Raw genomic sequence first — 18,442 nt, 5'->3', positions numbered from 1 at the left:
TTTCTCACAAAGAAGGATGCCAAGGCAAGGCTCATTCGTTGGATCCTATTGCTCCAGGAATTTGATCTCAAAATACTAGATAAAAAAGGATCTGAAAATGTAGTGGCTGACCACTTGTCCAGATTGATTGTTGAGTCATCTGCAGAATCCTTACCTGTATCCGAAACTTTTCCGAATGAACAACTAATGATGATTTTCCATACCAATGTTCCATGGTATGCTGACATAGTCAACTACCTCGTTACTAAACAAATGCCCAGCTCTTGGACCAAACAGGAGCAATTTCGCTTCCTAGCTCGTGTGAAGTGGTATTTTTGGGATGAACTATACCTATTTAAATATTGCCCTGATCAGATCATCCGACGGTGTATCCCTGAACACGAACAAAGGAAAGTCCTTTCCTTTTGTCATGACCATGCTTGTGGTGGTCATTTCAGTGGTAAAAAGACGGCTGCAAAAGTTTTGCAGTGCAGATTCTATTGGCCCACACTATTCCATGACTCTCATGAGTATTGTAAAGCATGTGACCGATGTCAAAGACTAGGAAAAATTTCAAGAAGAAATGAGATGCCCCCAAATCCGATCTTAATTGTAGAAATCTTTGATGTTTGGGGTATTGATTTTATGGGTTCTTTTCCTATGTCGTTTGGGCACCAGTACATACTTCTTGTTGTTGACTATGTGTCCAAGTGGATTGAGGTTGTTGCGTGTAAGACCAATGATCACAAAGTAGTGATCAAGTTCCTTAAGGAGTTTGTTTTCACTCGTTTTGGCACCCCTCGTGCTATCATTAGTGATGGGGGAAAACATTTTTGCAATAGAATTTTTAAAGCCCTTGCTAGGAAGTACAACATTACCCACAAGGTCAGTACACCGTATCATCCACAAAAGAGTGGACAAGTTGAGATTTCCAATAGAGAAATCAAGACCATCCTTGAAAAAACTGTTAATCCATCTCGAAAGGATTGGTCCCTTTGGTTAACAGATGCATTGTGGGCATATCGTATAGTCTACAAAACAAAACACCAATTAGAATGTCCCCATATAGGATTGTCTACGACAAGGCTTGCCATTTACCTCTTGAGTTAGAGCACAAGGCCTATTAGGCAATCAAACTTCTAAATTTCGATTTCGACAAGGCAGGAGAACATAGAAAGCTTCAGCTCGATGAGCTTGAAGAAATTAGGAACGATGCTTACGAGTGCGTTAAAAAGTACAAGGATCGCATGAAGATCATAAATGATAAAATGATCACTCGTAAGGAGTTCCACCAAGGACAAAATGTCCTTCTATATGATTCTCGATTACATCTATTCCCTGGAAAACTTAAATCTCACTGGACTGGCCTATACACGGTAGAGAAAGTGCATACGCATGGTGCAATAGTAATATGCAATACCAAGGATGGTAGGTCCTTTTAAGTCAATGGACATCATTTAAAATCATACCTTGAGTATCTGAGTCCAGAAGTCGAGGAGACACTTCTGACCGATCCTGTCTATCATGAGTGAATTAGAATTGTCTAGCTGAAGACATAAAACTTAGCGCTCTTGGGAGGCAACCCAACAGGTAAAGATTAAAATTATTATTTTTAATAAGTTACTAACATGCAGGTTTGGGGGTATTTTTTCCAATTTCAAGTTATTCAGCCATATCAAGATCCAATATCAGGTAATGTCTCCTCTGTCCTATTACTGTTTTAATTTTCTCAACATTGAGGACAATGCTGAATTTAGGTATGAGGGTGGGAATATTTTTTATTTTTCTTCCTAAAAAGATTTTTGTGCCTAAAAAAAAGAAGGATTTCAAATTTTTAACTCAAATTCTAATCTTTTTGGCCGTAAAAACTAGGAATTGCTTTGACAATAACTTTGAGTAAGAAATATAATAGCAGTTCTAGCTTGAGTTTTCGTCCCACCTATCCCCTGCTAATATGATAGAAGATGATTTAGCACTTACACGTAAGCACATGAATAGTGGGGTATGAAAACTTGCAACTAATATGAATACTTTTAATCTTCTGGATAATTTAAAGTTATATGGGTGATGAACACCCTAAAAAAAAAGAGAGTTTATTTTAAGTCTTCTCACTGAGTAACCGGGCCTCTTGCCTGGCAAGCAGCGAGTATTCACGTAAAAAGGTGAAAATGACTTAGATTAAACTCTAAGTGACTAATTCGGCCTTGGAGCCTAGTTCACTTGAGTTATTAAGCCTGTTAGGGTGTCTTTACACCTAGTGCCCCGAGCCATCTGGATCGGGAGTCATTGGCCTAACACTCGCTACATGGGTTAACTAGAAAGCTTAATAAGGCTAGATATTGCACAAGTCATTCTTCTTAACATTCAATCTGATTAAAAGATTAAATCTTGGGTGTTCATTACTATTTAACTCTAGTAAGTCTTGAAAATTGGAGTGATCATATTGGAAATAAGTGAAAGCCACTCATTTATATGATACTATCTTGCACCTCACTACATTCTTGATTTGTTAGCAGATAGATGGGGTGTAATGAAACTTGAGTTAGAGTATGCTTAAATATGAAAGCAACAAGTCTCTATTGTCCTTGCAATTCTAGGTTCATACAGTAATACTTGTTCAAATTTTGAGTTAAAAATTAGTAATCCCTGACTGATGAAGTTTGTGGGTAACTTCACTGCAAACCCTCACGAGACAACACTCATCAACTAGGGTAACTTAGGGGTTTAAAAACTTGTTGCACGTGCTAAGTGCAATCGTGATGCTCTACGAAAATGAGTACATATCTTAGTTTTGTGTACTTAGCTTCAATAAAAAGTCATGGGTTAGACTACATCTTTTGTGCCCTCATTTTATCGTTTGCTCGTTAATTGCTAGAGACTAGCAATAAGCTAGTTGGGGGGTATGATGAGAGCACAAAAGTACGATCTACATATCAACTAAATTAGTGTTATAGTTGACTGATAATGATAAATTTACTGGTTTAATATTATATTTTTGTTTGGCACAAGTTATTATAAATTAAAGTTACAATGCACATTTAGTACAGATTGGGTCTAGAAAGATGCACAGCTCAGGCCGCGCACGCTCAACTTTGCGATGGTATGGTCGAACCCACCATTCATCGAGCACACTTGCACTCGAGGGACACATGGCAGTCATCCGGCGTCCGTTCCGAGTCCGTGATCCTAGTTTTCCGCATACAAGCCTCCCACGCATGATCCACTTCTTCTGTCCGCGTTCACAACACGTCGAAGCAGCCCCATTTTTCTCATCCATTCCAGCGTCCCAGCTCCATTCCGGATCAGATCCTCAGCACCCGCAACGTCATTCATCCGGATCCAACGTCTCAACCTCCTCCGCAATCTCCCTGCATCGCGTCCGCCCTCTTCTTCCGCCCATCCCACGACAACATCCCGCGTCCCCTTCCTCTTGATTCACCTTCCGGAATCCCAGCATCCCACACCGCATCCAGCATCAAGCATCCATTCTGAGTCTGCGTCCCAGCTCCCTTCCCAAATCAGCATCCAGTGATCCACTCCTTCCGTCCGACTGCAAGCATGATTCCAGCTCTCTTCCGATTCGAAATTCCCAGCAATCTCGTCTGCATTCATCTTCTGCGTCTGCAATCTGCTCGTGATCCAGCCATTCTTCCGGATTTCCTCCTCGATCCATCCCAGCTGATCCCGTGGCTTCCTCCTTTCTGGATCAGCGCCAGCATCCCGTGAGATTACGCGTGAGCCCAAGCATCTAGCCGTCGCTCTCTTTCGGATTCGAGCCACTCGCCAGCCGTCCCAGTTGATCTCGCGGCCAGCTCCCTTGATCCAGTCGTTTGCATGCATTCCACCCCAACAATCACGCATGCGTTCCCCCTCTCCACACGAAATCTAGGGATCCATCGCTAGCTGATCTTTGGTGGGGATCTATAAAAGGAGGAAGAGCAGAGGAGGAAGAGGGTCGGCTGGGTCAAAGGGTGGAGCTCTGGTTCAAAAGAAAAGGGAGAAGGGAGAGGTTCTCAGTTGGGGCCAAGAAACAGAGGATGCTCTGTTCTTGAGAAAAGAAAAGAATAAAAAAGAAAGAGTTCCACCGTAGGAGAAAAAGGGAGAGAAACAATGCAATTTTCTTATTCTTTTTTTATTTGCAAAAGAGAAGAAGCATTAGACTTCCAATCTCCATTTTTATCTTCGTAATCGATTTTTTTTTATGAAATCCATCAATTTTATTTCATGCAAATCCGTGTTATAGGTTCAGTTTAATTTCTGCTTTTTATGCAATCTTTTAATTTTTCTTTTATGCAATCCGTGTCTAAATTTTAATTTAATATTCTACAATTTATTTTATGCATTATGGAATTCTTATTTTAATTAAAAAAACTCTCTTTCTTTTCTTTATCTATTTTTCTTTACAAAAATAGCTCTGTTTGGTTAGAGATTAATCGAATATCCTTAATTAATTATTTTTTAAAAAAAAACAAAATAAATCTTTGCGGAGTTTTTATTCTCTATTTGTACACTCCAATCGCCTTCCTGTGGATCGACCTCCTACAACCATTATTCATCGAATAGAGAATGGTAAAAGTAAATATAAAAATATATTTGTTTGTTGGTTAAGATTTTGACAACACCATTTTTAAGTCATCCTCAGTCTTAAAAAAATAGCCAAAAGCCTTTGCTTAGCAGGAATGTTGTATGATGATCTCAAGATCCCAATAAAACTTCCATAGCCATAGATGCATCATGCTTGCTTATAACGCTAAGAAATTACTTTGTACTGGTCAAAGAGAAACGAGGGGGAAGAAGGCATAACCTAGTTGATTCTTAAAATTCTACATTTCTTGTGTTATACAACATAAGCCTGAGGCAACATTCTCTAAGTTACATGTTTAAAGCTAAAATACTAAACAAAACCCTCAACCACATAATTTACACTAAATGAACCAACCGAACGGCCTTGATGCCATGGTTTTCAACCCTGAAACACTAACGGTTGGTTTGCTTCTGCTGAAAACATTCTGCACATCCATTGCCCTTCAAAATCCACACCGTTGGCTAGCATCTTTTAAGAATGTGTAGCATCTTGTCTTTTGTCATCCCAAAATATCTTAACCCAATAAACACGATAAGAATTTACACTAACATGAACTGCTCAAAAATATATTCCTCTAACCCTTGCCTCGTGTATCAGTTTTTATATGTACATCCTGTTGATGCTTTTGGAATGCAGGCAAATTGTGATGTCTTGGGCAGCTAAATGTTTGGTGATTCAGCAGAGGTAACGCTCTGGCAAAGATTAGTAAAACAAATGCCAAAAGTGCTTAAAAGAATCTGGAATTTGGTTCCAAGCAAACACTTGTTGCTGCTGCATAACAAAAAGCGGGCATCAGAAGAGCATACCCTTCACGAGTTCGAGTAAAGCAGATTCTAGATACTATACAATAATCTGGAGAAAGATGGAGTGCCGATGCAACAACTAGAACAGCAAGCTAATCCACTGTCTAATCTTCTTAATAGACAACTAATACATATCATGGACTGCCTCATGGCATTTATTTTTCAATCAAATAATATCTTCCAATCAAACTTCAAATGGCGATTTGACTGATGGTGTTATGATAGGAGCATAAAATCATATCCAAAATTACCAAGCCTTCTCCAAATTCTATAGAATTTGAAGGCATCTAGGTGAAACTTTCATCTTTGTAATTTGAATAAAATAAAACTGACAAGTTTAGTCAGATTAATCACGAGGACTACAATAAATGCTATTAAGGGATGAAATCAGCAAGTCTAATATCAAAGAATGTTCTATTCTCCAGTGGTAATATTACTTGCATACCAACATTATCAATAATAAATTCCACATTTTGAGCTATGTACAAGCATTTGCAGAAACCAGCACTATAAAGAACATTTTATTAGCATTTAGCAAATCCTCCTAGCCCATTTTCTTTATAACCAGTCAGGATGTCTTTAGTGAAAAATTGCAAGCAGATTGATGTTGGAGATGGCATTTGCATGGAACTTCTCCCATTGTTTGCTTCTATTTTTACTACAAGCAGTAAACTTTTGCTGCCAAATGCTCCAAAGTTTCTTCAAGCGATTTTATAAAAAAAGGGTTTCAGGCTACATGTTTGTGCAGTCTAGTTTAATTTTCCTCTTGGATTATTGAAAACAAAAAGAGAAAACCAAAGCCATACCAGATGGGCCCTAAATTACCCCAGAAAAATTAAAGAAAACTATTATGCAGTGCTAAGCAATGTTACATGCACAATTGCGGTACAATTGCGTCTCTCATAGAAGATCGATCTTCACATGTATCCACAAGTCGGATGTGCTTCCAACATTTAAATATGTATCAAACTATGGGATTGTAATGCAGCTCTCATGAATCTCATGATGATTATTAGATTAAGTGGTTTCAGCTGTTCTTGGAATTTGTTCAAGGATGAAGGAAGAAGCTTTCTAAATGTCCTTTTTTTGGTTTAGGTTAGGATTTTCAATTAGGAATATGTATATTGACAATAATACTGACAAATATCACAAACAATCAAGCTTACAATTCATGATTTATGCTATTAAATATTAATCACTCAAAGTGTATGAAACATCATCGAAATTTACAAGCATTAGACCAGTTTTAACATACTTGTGAGCACTTTTTGCATATGAAATTAAGAATGATATTATTGCTCATATAAGTTATATAATACCCCATATGGAACGTTACAGGTGGAGCCACTATTGAGTTCTAGCCAGTTTAGGCAAGGGGGGCCCAACCCATTATATTTTTTTTTTCTTTTTTTTCTTTTTTTTCTTTTCTACTTCCAAATTATGGTATGTCGTACCGTACCGAACCGGATGATGCTGGGCGTACCGTACCAGTTTGGTACCAGTACCGGTACCGGTATGGGTGGCGTACCGACGTACCGATCCATGGTATGCTAAAAAAACTCCATACCATACTATACCAATATTATGCTACGGTGGCACCGGTACGGGATCCGGTACCGATACGGCGAACCTTGCTCCAAATATATATTTGATATTAAATAAATTATAAATTGACTAATATACATGTTATAAATTTTATCATATTGTGTTTTGAATGGAAATTAAATTTGTAATCAAAAGTATTGCTTTTATTATCGAATATTATGAATGCTTGTTTAGAAGTCTTTTATTAAATGTATATATTTGTTTAGAACTTGACATATATATGATGTATGAATAGATTTAATATATTTTAGATCTTTGACTCTCAACTTGACTATGCTTTAGACTCTGCCAATGGCGGTTATACATTGGTACTTTGACAATTACGAAACTAACTATTCTAGCCTTGTCATAGGGTATAAATGTGGTAGTTTTGCCATGCCATATGGTACAAATATAATATTTTAGCCTACTCTGCATGGTATAAGTGCGGTATTCTAGCCCACCTCACATGGTATAATTGCGGTATTCTAGCCTACCTTGCAGTGCAATTCTCTAGCCCTACCACAAGGAATAAATGTGGTTAGTCTAATAGACTATTAAGTTAAATTACAATATTTTTAATTATTCTAATAATTATGAATATAAATATGAATACTTGAGCAAAACATGAATATTCTTGATTACAAAATTTATCTTGTCAAAATATAATGATTTTATTTATATATTTAATATTAGCAAGAATATTTTGTTAATTATTACTTGAGTAATCTACTTGAGATATTCATCACTTACTAGGCTATTGAGCTCGTTATTTGATTTCATCTCTCTTTACAGATTAAGAGAACTAATTGCTAATAGAGTATTATTGTGGGAGTTAGACTACATGCAAGAGCAGTATTCTCAACATAGTCTGGAACTCGCATTTATTTTCTTAGTATAATTAATGAATGTATTTTATAGATTTTCTTTCTTTATTTAATATTTGGAAAATAGTTGATGTTACATTCTTGTGAACCAAATTCTTGAAGTTTCCTCTTAGTTTTTTGACTTGTTAATTACTAAATTTGAAATTTTAGTTGCTCTGATTTTATTCCAATGCCTTATTATGATAAGCTGGATGTCGTGCATGCTTGTGGAGTATTGCCCTATTAGTATCCAATGGTTGTCATGTCCCTGATTTATGATTTCAGGTTGGAGGCGCGACTAAACTTAAAGTACTATCAGAGCTTCAGCATAACCTATAGAGCTAAACATAAGATGAGTGTAGATCGAGTAGACACAAAGTACCTCAAGATGTGTTTCTGTCTTTTACAATATAAGTCTATTTTAATAATTTTCTCCTACTTAATGAAATTGAGAATTTATATTAAGTGTTTTTGCTGCTATCTGATGGGTATACATTAAGATCTCTCTATGTTGGATGAAAAGGGCTGCCAACAATGTTACTAGAGAATATTCAAACCAGCAGATCGATGGTAGTCCCTAACAAGATGGTGTCATTAATCTTGCCAGGAACACCCCAACAAAGAAGCAAGAAACTGAAATGCGCTAACTAATGCAAACATTAGTTCAAATGTCGCAGTAGATATAATAGATTTAATAGATTTAGTATATATGATGCCCTAACTAATGCAACCATTTTTTTTAGAACTTGACATATATATGATGTATGAATAGATTTAATACATCGTGAATCTTTGATTCGCAGCCTAACTATGTTTTGAACTCCGCTAATAAGGAATATCCATTGGTACTGTGATTGCTCCGGAGCTTATTATTCTGGCCCTGCTATAGGATATAAATATAATATTTTAGCCTTATCATAGCGCATAAATGTGGTATTCTAGTCCACTCCGCAAGGCATAGATGTCATATTCTTGTCCTCTCTACAAGATATAAGTGCAATAATCTAACCCACTCTTCAATGCAGAAGTATAGTTCTATGGCCCAACCACAAGGTATAAATATAGTCAGTCTCAGGCCATTGAGTTGAATTAAGGTATTTTTAATTGTTATTATGAATATGAATATAAATATGAATATTGGAGCAAACATGAAAATTCAACTATAAAAATTTCTTATTAAAGTATAATGATTTTACTTACATGCTTAATATTAGCAAGAACATTTTATTAATTATTATTTGAGTAATCTAGTTGAGGCATTCATTACTTACTGGGTCGTTAAGCTTATCATTTGGTCTCTTCTTTCTTTACAGATCCTAAGAAGTAGTAGCTAACAGAGTTTCGTTATTGGATAGCGACTAGATGTAAGAGTAATATTCTTAGCATAGTCTAGAACTAGTATTATCTTCTTAATATAATAGCTGGAAGCACTTTGTAGATTTTCTTTCTTTGATTTAATATCTAGGGTACAATTAAAGTTAAATTCTAGTGAATAAAATTCTTGAAATTTCTTGTTAGTTTTTGAACTTGTCAATTATCAAATTTGAAATTTTAATTTCCCTAATTTTATTCCACTACCTTATTTATTCTATTTTGATATCATGTTGTTTACTTTGCATGCTTGTGGGGTATTGCCTTCCGAGCATGTGGCATTTGCCATGTCCCTCTCATGATTTCAAGTTGGGTGCGTGACAAGTTAGCCAAATAATAATAAGCAAAAACAAAAATACCACTTGCCAACTAGGTAGATGAAATGAATTGATAAATGATACATTTAACATTTTTATTCTACAGCATTAGATAATTAAATACATGTATTTAATTAAAATTATTGTCTTCCTCCTATGTTACCATCCAAGTCAAATACTTGGATACAGATCAGTATCCAAGTCTAATGTCCATGTCCAAGTAACACTGGTTTTAAGTAGTGATATTTCAGAACACTGTGTTAATCAGTTGAAGTTGGTAAGTTGCATTGATTGTTCAAGGAATACTGGCTCATGGGTCATATTGAACATTCTTTGGGTGCAGTAGCTGAACAAGTTATGACAAAAATATAGAAATCAGCAACACCAGAAATGATATCTTGGTTTTACCTAACCTTGAGTATTTGCTGCGGGTTATATTAATGAGTATTCATTCTGGAAGAAATTGACTGAACACTCCTTTTTCTCCCTTGCATGTTGAAGACCTATAGCCCTCATTGCTTTCATTTATTAAATTATTCTTCCCAGATCAAGGAAAGATCAAAGGATTGGATCCTGATCATTTAGCAATTAAATTGATCCAGATTGGAACATGATTATAGAGCAATGATCCAATAGTAGTTGTTTTCACAGTGATTTTCCTTGTGCGCAATTCTTTAAAAAAGGAGAAAAAGAGCACGAAGCTCTCAATCCAAGTGCTGATCACTGAGCCTCACAGAAATTTCTTGCATGTTGTGCAGCAATTAGAATGGCTGGTTGAGAATGTCATGTGTATTCTTGATTGTATCTCACTAAATGACATAATGTCTCAGAAAAGGCTTCTAATATGGCAGTTGGCATGACTCGATCATGCACCTTAATGCTTGTAGCTGATGATTTTCACTAGAGTATATGTTCCACCAGGTATTAAGAACTCACACATGTATGGTTATGTATGCTGATCTGTATCCGTTCTCCCATCTATCTATGGGGCTGTGATCAGTGAGAATGAGAAAGTTCTTGCCCTTTTTATCCCTCCTCAATGATATATTAGAAAATTAATATCAGATTGATTCCATAATTTCGATTCTAGTATATAACCAGAAAATTTAAATATTAAAATGGATTTGACAGTATTTTTATGTCATTCCTTCATTTTGCACCCGTGAAATGGAATAGAATGGTAATTCCAATTCCCTGTATTCCCTTCCTATTGCGGTCTCATTCCAAATCTACTTCCTTTTCATTCCCACAAAACAAACATAGCAAAAGAGAGACAGTGCATGCAGAGGATGGCATTTGATTGAAGAGGTCAAAAAGCATAGAAGTAGGAAGAGGAGGCAGCCACTAGCAGTGGCCAGAGGCAAAGAGTGGTGGATGAAAACTGCAGGTGGAGAGAACAGAGGCAAAACAAATATAATAGGTTGGGGCGTCAGGACGGATAAGAAAAGGGGGTTCAGCATATAGGATTCTTTTTAAAGTAATTATAGCCCTACTTTCCAGCACACATTTCTAGTGGGATCGAATGTTAAATGGTTTAGTCTGAATAACACTTGCCCTTGAACTAAGCTGCCTAGTTCATAGCATTCCATTTCTTGTGAAAAAACTACTTTTGCCATCATCTATACAAAACTCTCACATATGCTGTCAACTTAGCATCATCAAGGTATTAAAGGCTCACAACTCTCATTCATTTTATATTTCATATTATCATAATACCTTTCCAGATGCCTTTTAATTAATGCAATCAAATGAGAGATGTAATTTATAACATTAATTGGTCTCAAAATTATTATGGATTAATGGTATTAATGACTTTAAAGCCAGTAAATAGCCAATACTTTACAAATGGGCAAAAGTCATGATGGTTAACTACTTTCTGGTTTCAAATATATATATTGTAACATTTAAGTCATTACTTACCAGGATAAGGTGAGAGCTATTTGTTATTGTTGCAGCAATTTATTGAGGCTGAGAGGTGCTTCTCATGCACAAATCATTTGATCGTTGATTTTCTCCTTCAACTCTGACATCAAGCATTTCCTGTCCCAAGACTTAAGAAGCTTAAAGGAGAAAGATATGAAATATTCATTAAAATAAAAAATTAATTAAATTAGAAGACGCTACAACTAGATGCTACAACACAGTTTTCTCAAAAGCATTAAATAACCTGTCTCAAGAAGAATAAATGGCTTCGGCTCTTTTTCCTATTTTTAAGGAAAATCAAAGGTAAATAAAACAATTTTTTTATTAGATAAACTTATTATCAGATGAGGTACATTTTTATTGTTTGCTAAATGTCCAACGAAGTATTGCAATCATATGAACATGCACTAGATTAGCATACTTTCCTTTATACGAGAGTTATTCACATTCTCACCTGTACAAAAATTGCACTTAACCTTACACGATATGAATTTTCAGCAACTTCAGTACACTTTTGTCACAGGTGGTTGCACGGACAACTTGGCAGTAGATAGGAGACCACTACCTAGATCACCACAAAATCCAAGGGTCCAAATCTTGACTATGGAACCATACTGAACAATGATCAGTATCTTGCACACCATATCAACAAAGGCTATGGATTTTAATACACTTCGTTGTGGCCTATACACCCCATAGCACAGCCTTTCTTAGCACCTCATTTTTCCTTTTTGCTTTTTCTTACGTTTATTATTTCAATGTTACGTCTTTTGCAAAAACATGGTAAGTGTATTGATTTAAGCACCCTAATCATCCCAATTGAGTTAGAGTCGACCCCAGAAAGTTTGGAGTCAACTCTGATACATTTGGCACCCTATGGCATGCTGTGGCACACCTTGATACATTTGGCACAGAGTTGGAGTCGACCTCAGAAGAATTTGAGTCGATCCTAGCACATTTGGCACATCATTAGCAAGCTCGGCGCACCATTGGCACACTTAGCACAGGGTTCGGGTCGACCCCAGAAAATGACACTGAAGCTTGAGTCGACCCCAACAAGGTTCACAAGAAAATTGCTTTCTGGATTCCCTGCCAGAGCTAACCTCAAGAAAATTGAAGTCGACCCCAGCCATACTCGGGTCGACCCCAACAAAGCTCGAGCCGACACCAGCTTAAAACATCAAGAATTTGCTCTCTAGATTTTCTGTTAGAGTCGACCCCAACAAAGCTCGAGTCGACCCTACTGAAAGCTCGAGTCGACCCCAAGAGTAGTCGAGCTGACCCCAGCTTGAAATATCCGAAAAACAGCTCTCTGGAAGTTCGGCCGACCCCAGCCAAGGTGGAGTCGACCCTAGGAAAGAGTCGACCCCAGCCTTGGAACAGTAGCTCGAGCCGACCCCAGATATGCTCAGATCGACCCCAACATAATGGCTAGTTCTGTAGATGTACTTTTTGGTGCTCCAACAGCTAGAAACGGCTAGTTTCTCCATTCCAGTAGCTGGGGAGTGATCATTTAAGGTTGAAGAAGTATTTAAGAGACACTATTCATCAGGAAAAACTATCTTTTGCAAAATCAAAGTGTGCATTCAAAAGAAAAGATATTCCTAGTGTTCTTCATTTTTATTGCTTCTTTCAAATTCTGAAAGAAGGTGGTTGAGCGGTCTTCAAGTGTCTTCAAGACCTCTACCAATCCCTTGAGGAGTGAAGCAACTTTGGCAAAGAAGAGAAGAGCAATCTACAAAGCGATAACTATTCTCTTACTTCTTCTTTGAGTGCATAATTGTATTACTTACTCATTTAGGAGCTTTAAACTTTTTCTTTATTTCTCTTTGTAAGCCCGTAAAACCAACGGTGTAGGTTGTTGGTTAGCCCGTAAAACCAACGGTTAGGTTTAATTGGTGATCCCGTAAAACCAATTGTAGGATTTTTGGATTGTGAGCCCGGTAAAACAATCCAACTGTAATCCGAGGGATTATAGTGAATTCCCAAAAGGACGCTTGGGGAGTGGACGTAGATGCCTTGGAGTGCACCGAACCACTATACTTCGCTTGTGTTTGTAGTGTGTTTGTTTTGCTTCATTTGCACTTATACAATTTACATAAGCTAAGATACTCATTTATCTATAAGTAAAATTTAAGATCTTAAAATTTAGAAAACCCAATTCACCCCCCCCTCTCCTTTTGGGTTGTTATCTTGGGCAACACTTTCTCTAAGTCAATAAGACCATATGCAGACTTTTTCCTTTGTATTTTTATACCAGTAATCTATGCATCTGTGCACACATACACAAACATAAATATTCCTTTGTACTGAAGTCACCATGGTTGTCAAAACTAAAGAAAGACCATAACTCAATGACATAAGTTAGACAACAAGCCTTGTAATTTCATAAGCCTACAAAGAGTTATTCCTTTGCTGTAACTTATTTATTAGTACCAAAACAATGATAATAAAAGATGTTGTCTTTATGCATTCAAGGCTCCAAATTCTAAATAAAGAAGATTTGTAGGGTTTGTACCCATAGTCAGTACTTGCAAAGGAAACTAACAAAGAAAATGGTGTTGCAAAATTAATCTCAACAAAACCATCAAGATAAATCATAGCTATATTACTCAAAGCTTTAGATTTTTAAAAGTATGGAAGATAGATAGTTTGTACAAGATGTTATCCAACATATGATTAGTTTCCTGCTCATGCTTGCTTGGCATTTAGCATAATGTTGTGAAGCATTCAGTTAATGGACATTCCAATGTGTTTTGACCCTCAATGCTCTAGCATAAGTATCAAACATGATCCATGCTTCAAAGTTTTGCCCAAAATTCTGAAACTGAAAGCCAAATATAACCAATTTTGGTAGGAACCAATCCAAAATTTAGGCTAGGTTGAGAGTTTCAGTTGAACTAAATTATGGGGCAAAGTGTACATACGAGGAAATTTAAACTAAATTTTTGCCGTTTCTTAGGTTCTTTAAATGTTATGAAACATCTTATATATGTTAAACTAAGGAGTAAAGATAGAAGTTTTGGAAGCAATGCCACCTTAGGTTTCAAAGAGATTTCGAAATTTAACCTTCTGAAATCAGTTTCCTATCCTAAAGCTCAAACATCAAGGGTTCTTAGATTGCCATGCGTGATATTGTCCTCAAATAGTACAATAATATTTTACACTCTAAAAATTTTTCTTTAACATTTACTTTGGAAATACATGATTCTTCTAGAGTGAACCACGGAAGCACCATTATGATACACCCAACGGTCCCCAAACAATGCGACATACTATGAAATGGTGTATAACATATCTAGGTATTCTTTTTATTGTTCCATTTAGCATCTTTCTTTAACATTTATTTCTAACATACAAGATTCTTCTAGTGTGAACCGCCAATATGATACACCCAACGGTCCCAAAACCAAGGTTCGCCGGACCGACCGTACCAGCGTACCGGTGAGCACCGGCACCGGTACGAACCGGAGACGCGCGTGTACGCGGCCGCGCGCGCTCGGGCGTCAAAAAAAAAAGCAAAAAAAAAGTGTCCGCGCGCGTCCGTCAAATGCCACAGAGTGGGCGCGCTACCCCGTGCGGGGGCGCGATTCCCTGCTGGGGAAACGCGCAGGCGCGGTTCAACCGCGCCCGCATGCGATTCCCACAAAAAAAAAACTCTGCATCCGCATGCGTCCGCACAGACGCGTTAAATGCCACTCTATGGCATGAAGTGGCCCACGCGGGTTCCAGCCACGTGGGCACTCTTCCCTGCGCGCGGACTCGCGCGTTAAATGCCACTCTATGGCATGAAGTGGCCCACACGGGTTCCAGCCGCGTGGGCACTCTTCCTCGCGCGCGGGCGCTCTTCCCCGCGCGAGAAAAATGTGTCTGGACCGGTGCGAACCGGGCTGGTTCGCACCGATATCAGCTTGTATCGGCGCGAACCAGCCCGGTTCGCACCGGTACAAGTATGGAACCAATCGGTTCCGACCTAGTTTGGGTCGGAACCGTTTTTATGGGCTGTACCGTACCGGTGCCGACAGTTCAGCATACCTTGCCCAAAACAATGTGATATACCAAAAAATGGTGCATAACTCATCTTCTAGAATTTTTATTTTCCTTTTGTTCATTTTCCCTTAATTCTAGTTAGGTCTTGTTTCTGTTTTTTTCTTTTTTTTTGTGGATCTGATTTTCTTCCTTATAACTTTCAACTACCACTATCAAAATCCGAAATTATGAAACTATTGTAGCAAATACTCATAAAGTGATATTGTCCAAGTGAAACCAAGACCAAGTTTTTGGAACCTTAGCATGATTAATCCAAAGCAAAGATTGTTGAACCGAGCCGACCCCGTCTCCGACCGGGTTGGCTCTCCAACGGAAAATGGATGTGGCCGGAACCAGTCGGTACCGAACGGTTCCATCTAGTTCGACTCAGATTCGGCATGAACCGGTCGGTTCACACCGAATATAGGGCCCCGCTGTGGGGTTGTGGCAATGAATATAGGGCCCCGCTGTGGGGTTGTGGCAATGAATATGGGCAATTGCCACAACCTAGTTCGGTTCGAACCAATACCGAACCGTACCGGTCAGCGACCGATACAGGTCTCGGTATCGGTTCGACAAACCTTAATCTAAAGGAAACATTGAGTTAAATGTTTATGTTTATTCATTAGTAGCCAGAATCTTGTACCAAGGGTAAGACACCCACTTCGAAATCTTCCCAAATCTCAAACCCAAAACCCCCCTCCTAAATAGTTTACTACTAAATGTTTTTCTAAAATACTTGCTCCTGATTCTGGCAACTAAGGTTTACTCTGTCAAATACATATTACTTCTAATATATACAAAATGCGGTCATACAAGACATTTTAAGGTTACAGTGCTTTTGACACCTTTTCACTTGAGACTTATTGAGTATAAAATATCGATTAAAATAGATTGTCATTTACTAGCATTATTTCGTATGCATAATTACATTTAATTGTCACTTTGACTTTCATCACTTGACACCTTATCACTTGAGACTTATTAAGTATATAATGTTGATTTAAATAGATTGCCATTTACTACCATTATTTCATATGCATAATTTACATTTAATTGTCACTTTGACTTTTATCTAATTTACCCAATTGGTTTAACAATTCTAGGAAGAAAAATCTCCACTATAGAAAATGGAAACTAGTAGATGCTGAAAGCAAAAAAAGTATCATCTATTTAATTGTACCTTGCCCTAACATAGTAATGCTAACTACCGCTGATGATGGTTTATACTATCTATTACTGATGATATAGAGTAAAACACATGGGAAAAACTTAGAAACTAAAATGAGGAACATCACATCAATTATGTCAAAAATTCCATACAGTTTAGAACAGCTGGAGAAACACATCAGGTATCATACATACAGATATGATTTATAACAGTATATTTTACATCCATAATAATAATGTGAACTTTTAGATCAAGAACACAAGATGAAATCATTAAGGTGTAGCTTACTTTTTCACCCCTTGAATCTGGGATTGTACGATCAGAGTTCACCATACTACCTGCTAAACTTGATTTGACTCTTTCAGTTAGGACAGTCATTGGTACAACATTCTGCATTAGGAAATTTTATTGCTAAATGAAAACACACTGAAGCGACATTACCTTATATCCCATAAAATCATAAGCATAAAATGAATACAATTTCCAGAAGTGGATAACAACTAATACCATTTCATCAGGAATGTTAATAGTTTTGTCAAGATATATAGGACTGTTTCTACTTGGCTGCCTTTTTTTGCGTAGAGATGCAATTCCCTGGAGTGTGTATCTTTTGCTGCTTGTATTATTGCCATCCAAATTGCTTGGGCCCCATGTGTACATAACATATTTCCTTAACTGAAAAAAAATAATAAGAATCGACATCTCGTATAAAATGCAATTAACAAAGAATCCAATATCTATTTATTTGCATGGCTAAGCACCTTATCCCAATTTCGTTGAGCACGTCTCCGACTTCGAATATTTTGCATTACATTATCCTCATTACGCAGTCTTTTTATCCTGGCCTCGCACTATGAATAAGTAAGTTAGTGCAAGAACATAGTGAATTAAGTGATAGTAACAAAATTGCAACAGCTTAAAGCAGGACTAGTGAGGCCAATTTCATGGAAAAAATTAAATAACCCAAAGAACATTTTTCAATCAAGTCAATCACAGCAAAGACTCGAGAATTGACTCTTATACACTTTGCTTCAATGTCAGGTAATTTGCAACCCCAAATGAGGGAAAGTATTCATGGATGTGCTCCATGGTACTACATAGATTACCATGAAAGCATAATGATGTGGAAATAGTTCATCCAAGTATAACAAATAAGTGCAACGTACGTGTCATGATAATGCCACATGATGCAAAGAAGATGCACAAAATTAATTCAGGTGTTTGACTAAAATAACTCTAAGGTGCATGAGGTGCACTAAGCATGATGTTTATTAGTAGGTGAACTTAGATAGATGATGGAATATGCACCTGTAAACCCATAGGACCCAATATGTATAAGCAATTAATATAGATTCAACAGACTTCAACCCAACAGCAAAGTGACGTGTCATTGGTAGGCCAGCTTCATATAAAGGCATAATCAAAAATTTTAAGAGGACAATAAATTCAAAACAAGGAATCATGCTAACAATTCTATCTTGCATTTTTGTAGCTTTGCCCACCTAATATGGGAAATCATCTATATTAAAAGTTTTGATTAGCCACATGTATACGGAATGTAAACATGAAAAGTTGTCTTTCAGACCTACTGTGATGGTGAAGCACATCATCCTAGCTGTTAATGCAGCATAGTACCTAAGCTTACAAATCCTAATCTGGCTGCCTTTATTAAAGAAAGGAGTAGTGATAGTCATATACTCCTTGCACTTATGAGGATTCTTGAAGTTCCGGTAAAGAGAAGGTTAAATTTAGCTTGAAGGTGGATCTTTGAAAAGTCTATGATAGAAGAAGCAAGCAACACATCATTAATATGA

General features: G+C 37.2%; 1 protein-coding gene across 3 annotated transcripts in view; it reads right to left on the bottom strand.

Moving 5' to 3' along the window:
• Positions 1–18,442, bottom strand: part of LOC103712825 — a 43,175-nt gene that overhangs the window by 9,346 nt on the left and 15,387 nt on the right. Inside the window, exons 5-9 of one of the 3 annotated variants that reach the window (XM_008799464.4) lie at positions 17,390–17,479; positions 17,136–17,303; positions 16,917–17,018; positions 11,426–11,545; positions 4,766–5,335 (exon numbers count right to left, since the gene is read on the bottom strand). In XM_008799464.4, coding sequence (XP_008797686.3) covers positions 11,465–11,545; positions 16,917–17,018; positions 17,136–17,303; positions 17,390–17,479 — 441 coding nt within the window. In that variant the 3' untranslated portion in view covers positions 4,766–5,335; positions 11,426–11,464. Of the gene's footprint in view, positions 1–4,765; positions 5,336–11,425; positions 11,546–16,916; positions 17,019–17,135; positions 17,304–17,389; positions 17,480–18,442 lie in introns of those variants that run through there. The other 2 variants (XM_039118780.1, XM_039118781.1) reach the window with 2 other exon arrangements.

This window comes from Phoenix dactylifera, unplaced genomic scaffold (assembly GCF_009389715.1).
Source record: "Phoenix dactylifera cultivar Barhee BC4 unplaced genomic scaffold, palm_55x_up_171113_PBpolish2nd_filt_p 000411F, whole genome shotgun sequence".
In the NCBI taxonomy this organism is placed as follows: domain Eukaryota; kingdom Viridiplantae; phylum Streptophyta; class Magnoliopsida; order Arecales; family Arecaceae; genus Phoenix; species Phoenix dactylifera.
Note: the sequence above shows the minus strand (reverse complement) of the source record. Positions and strands in the feature narration are given on the sequence as shown.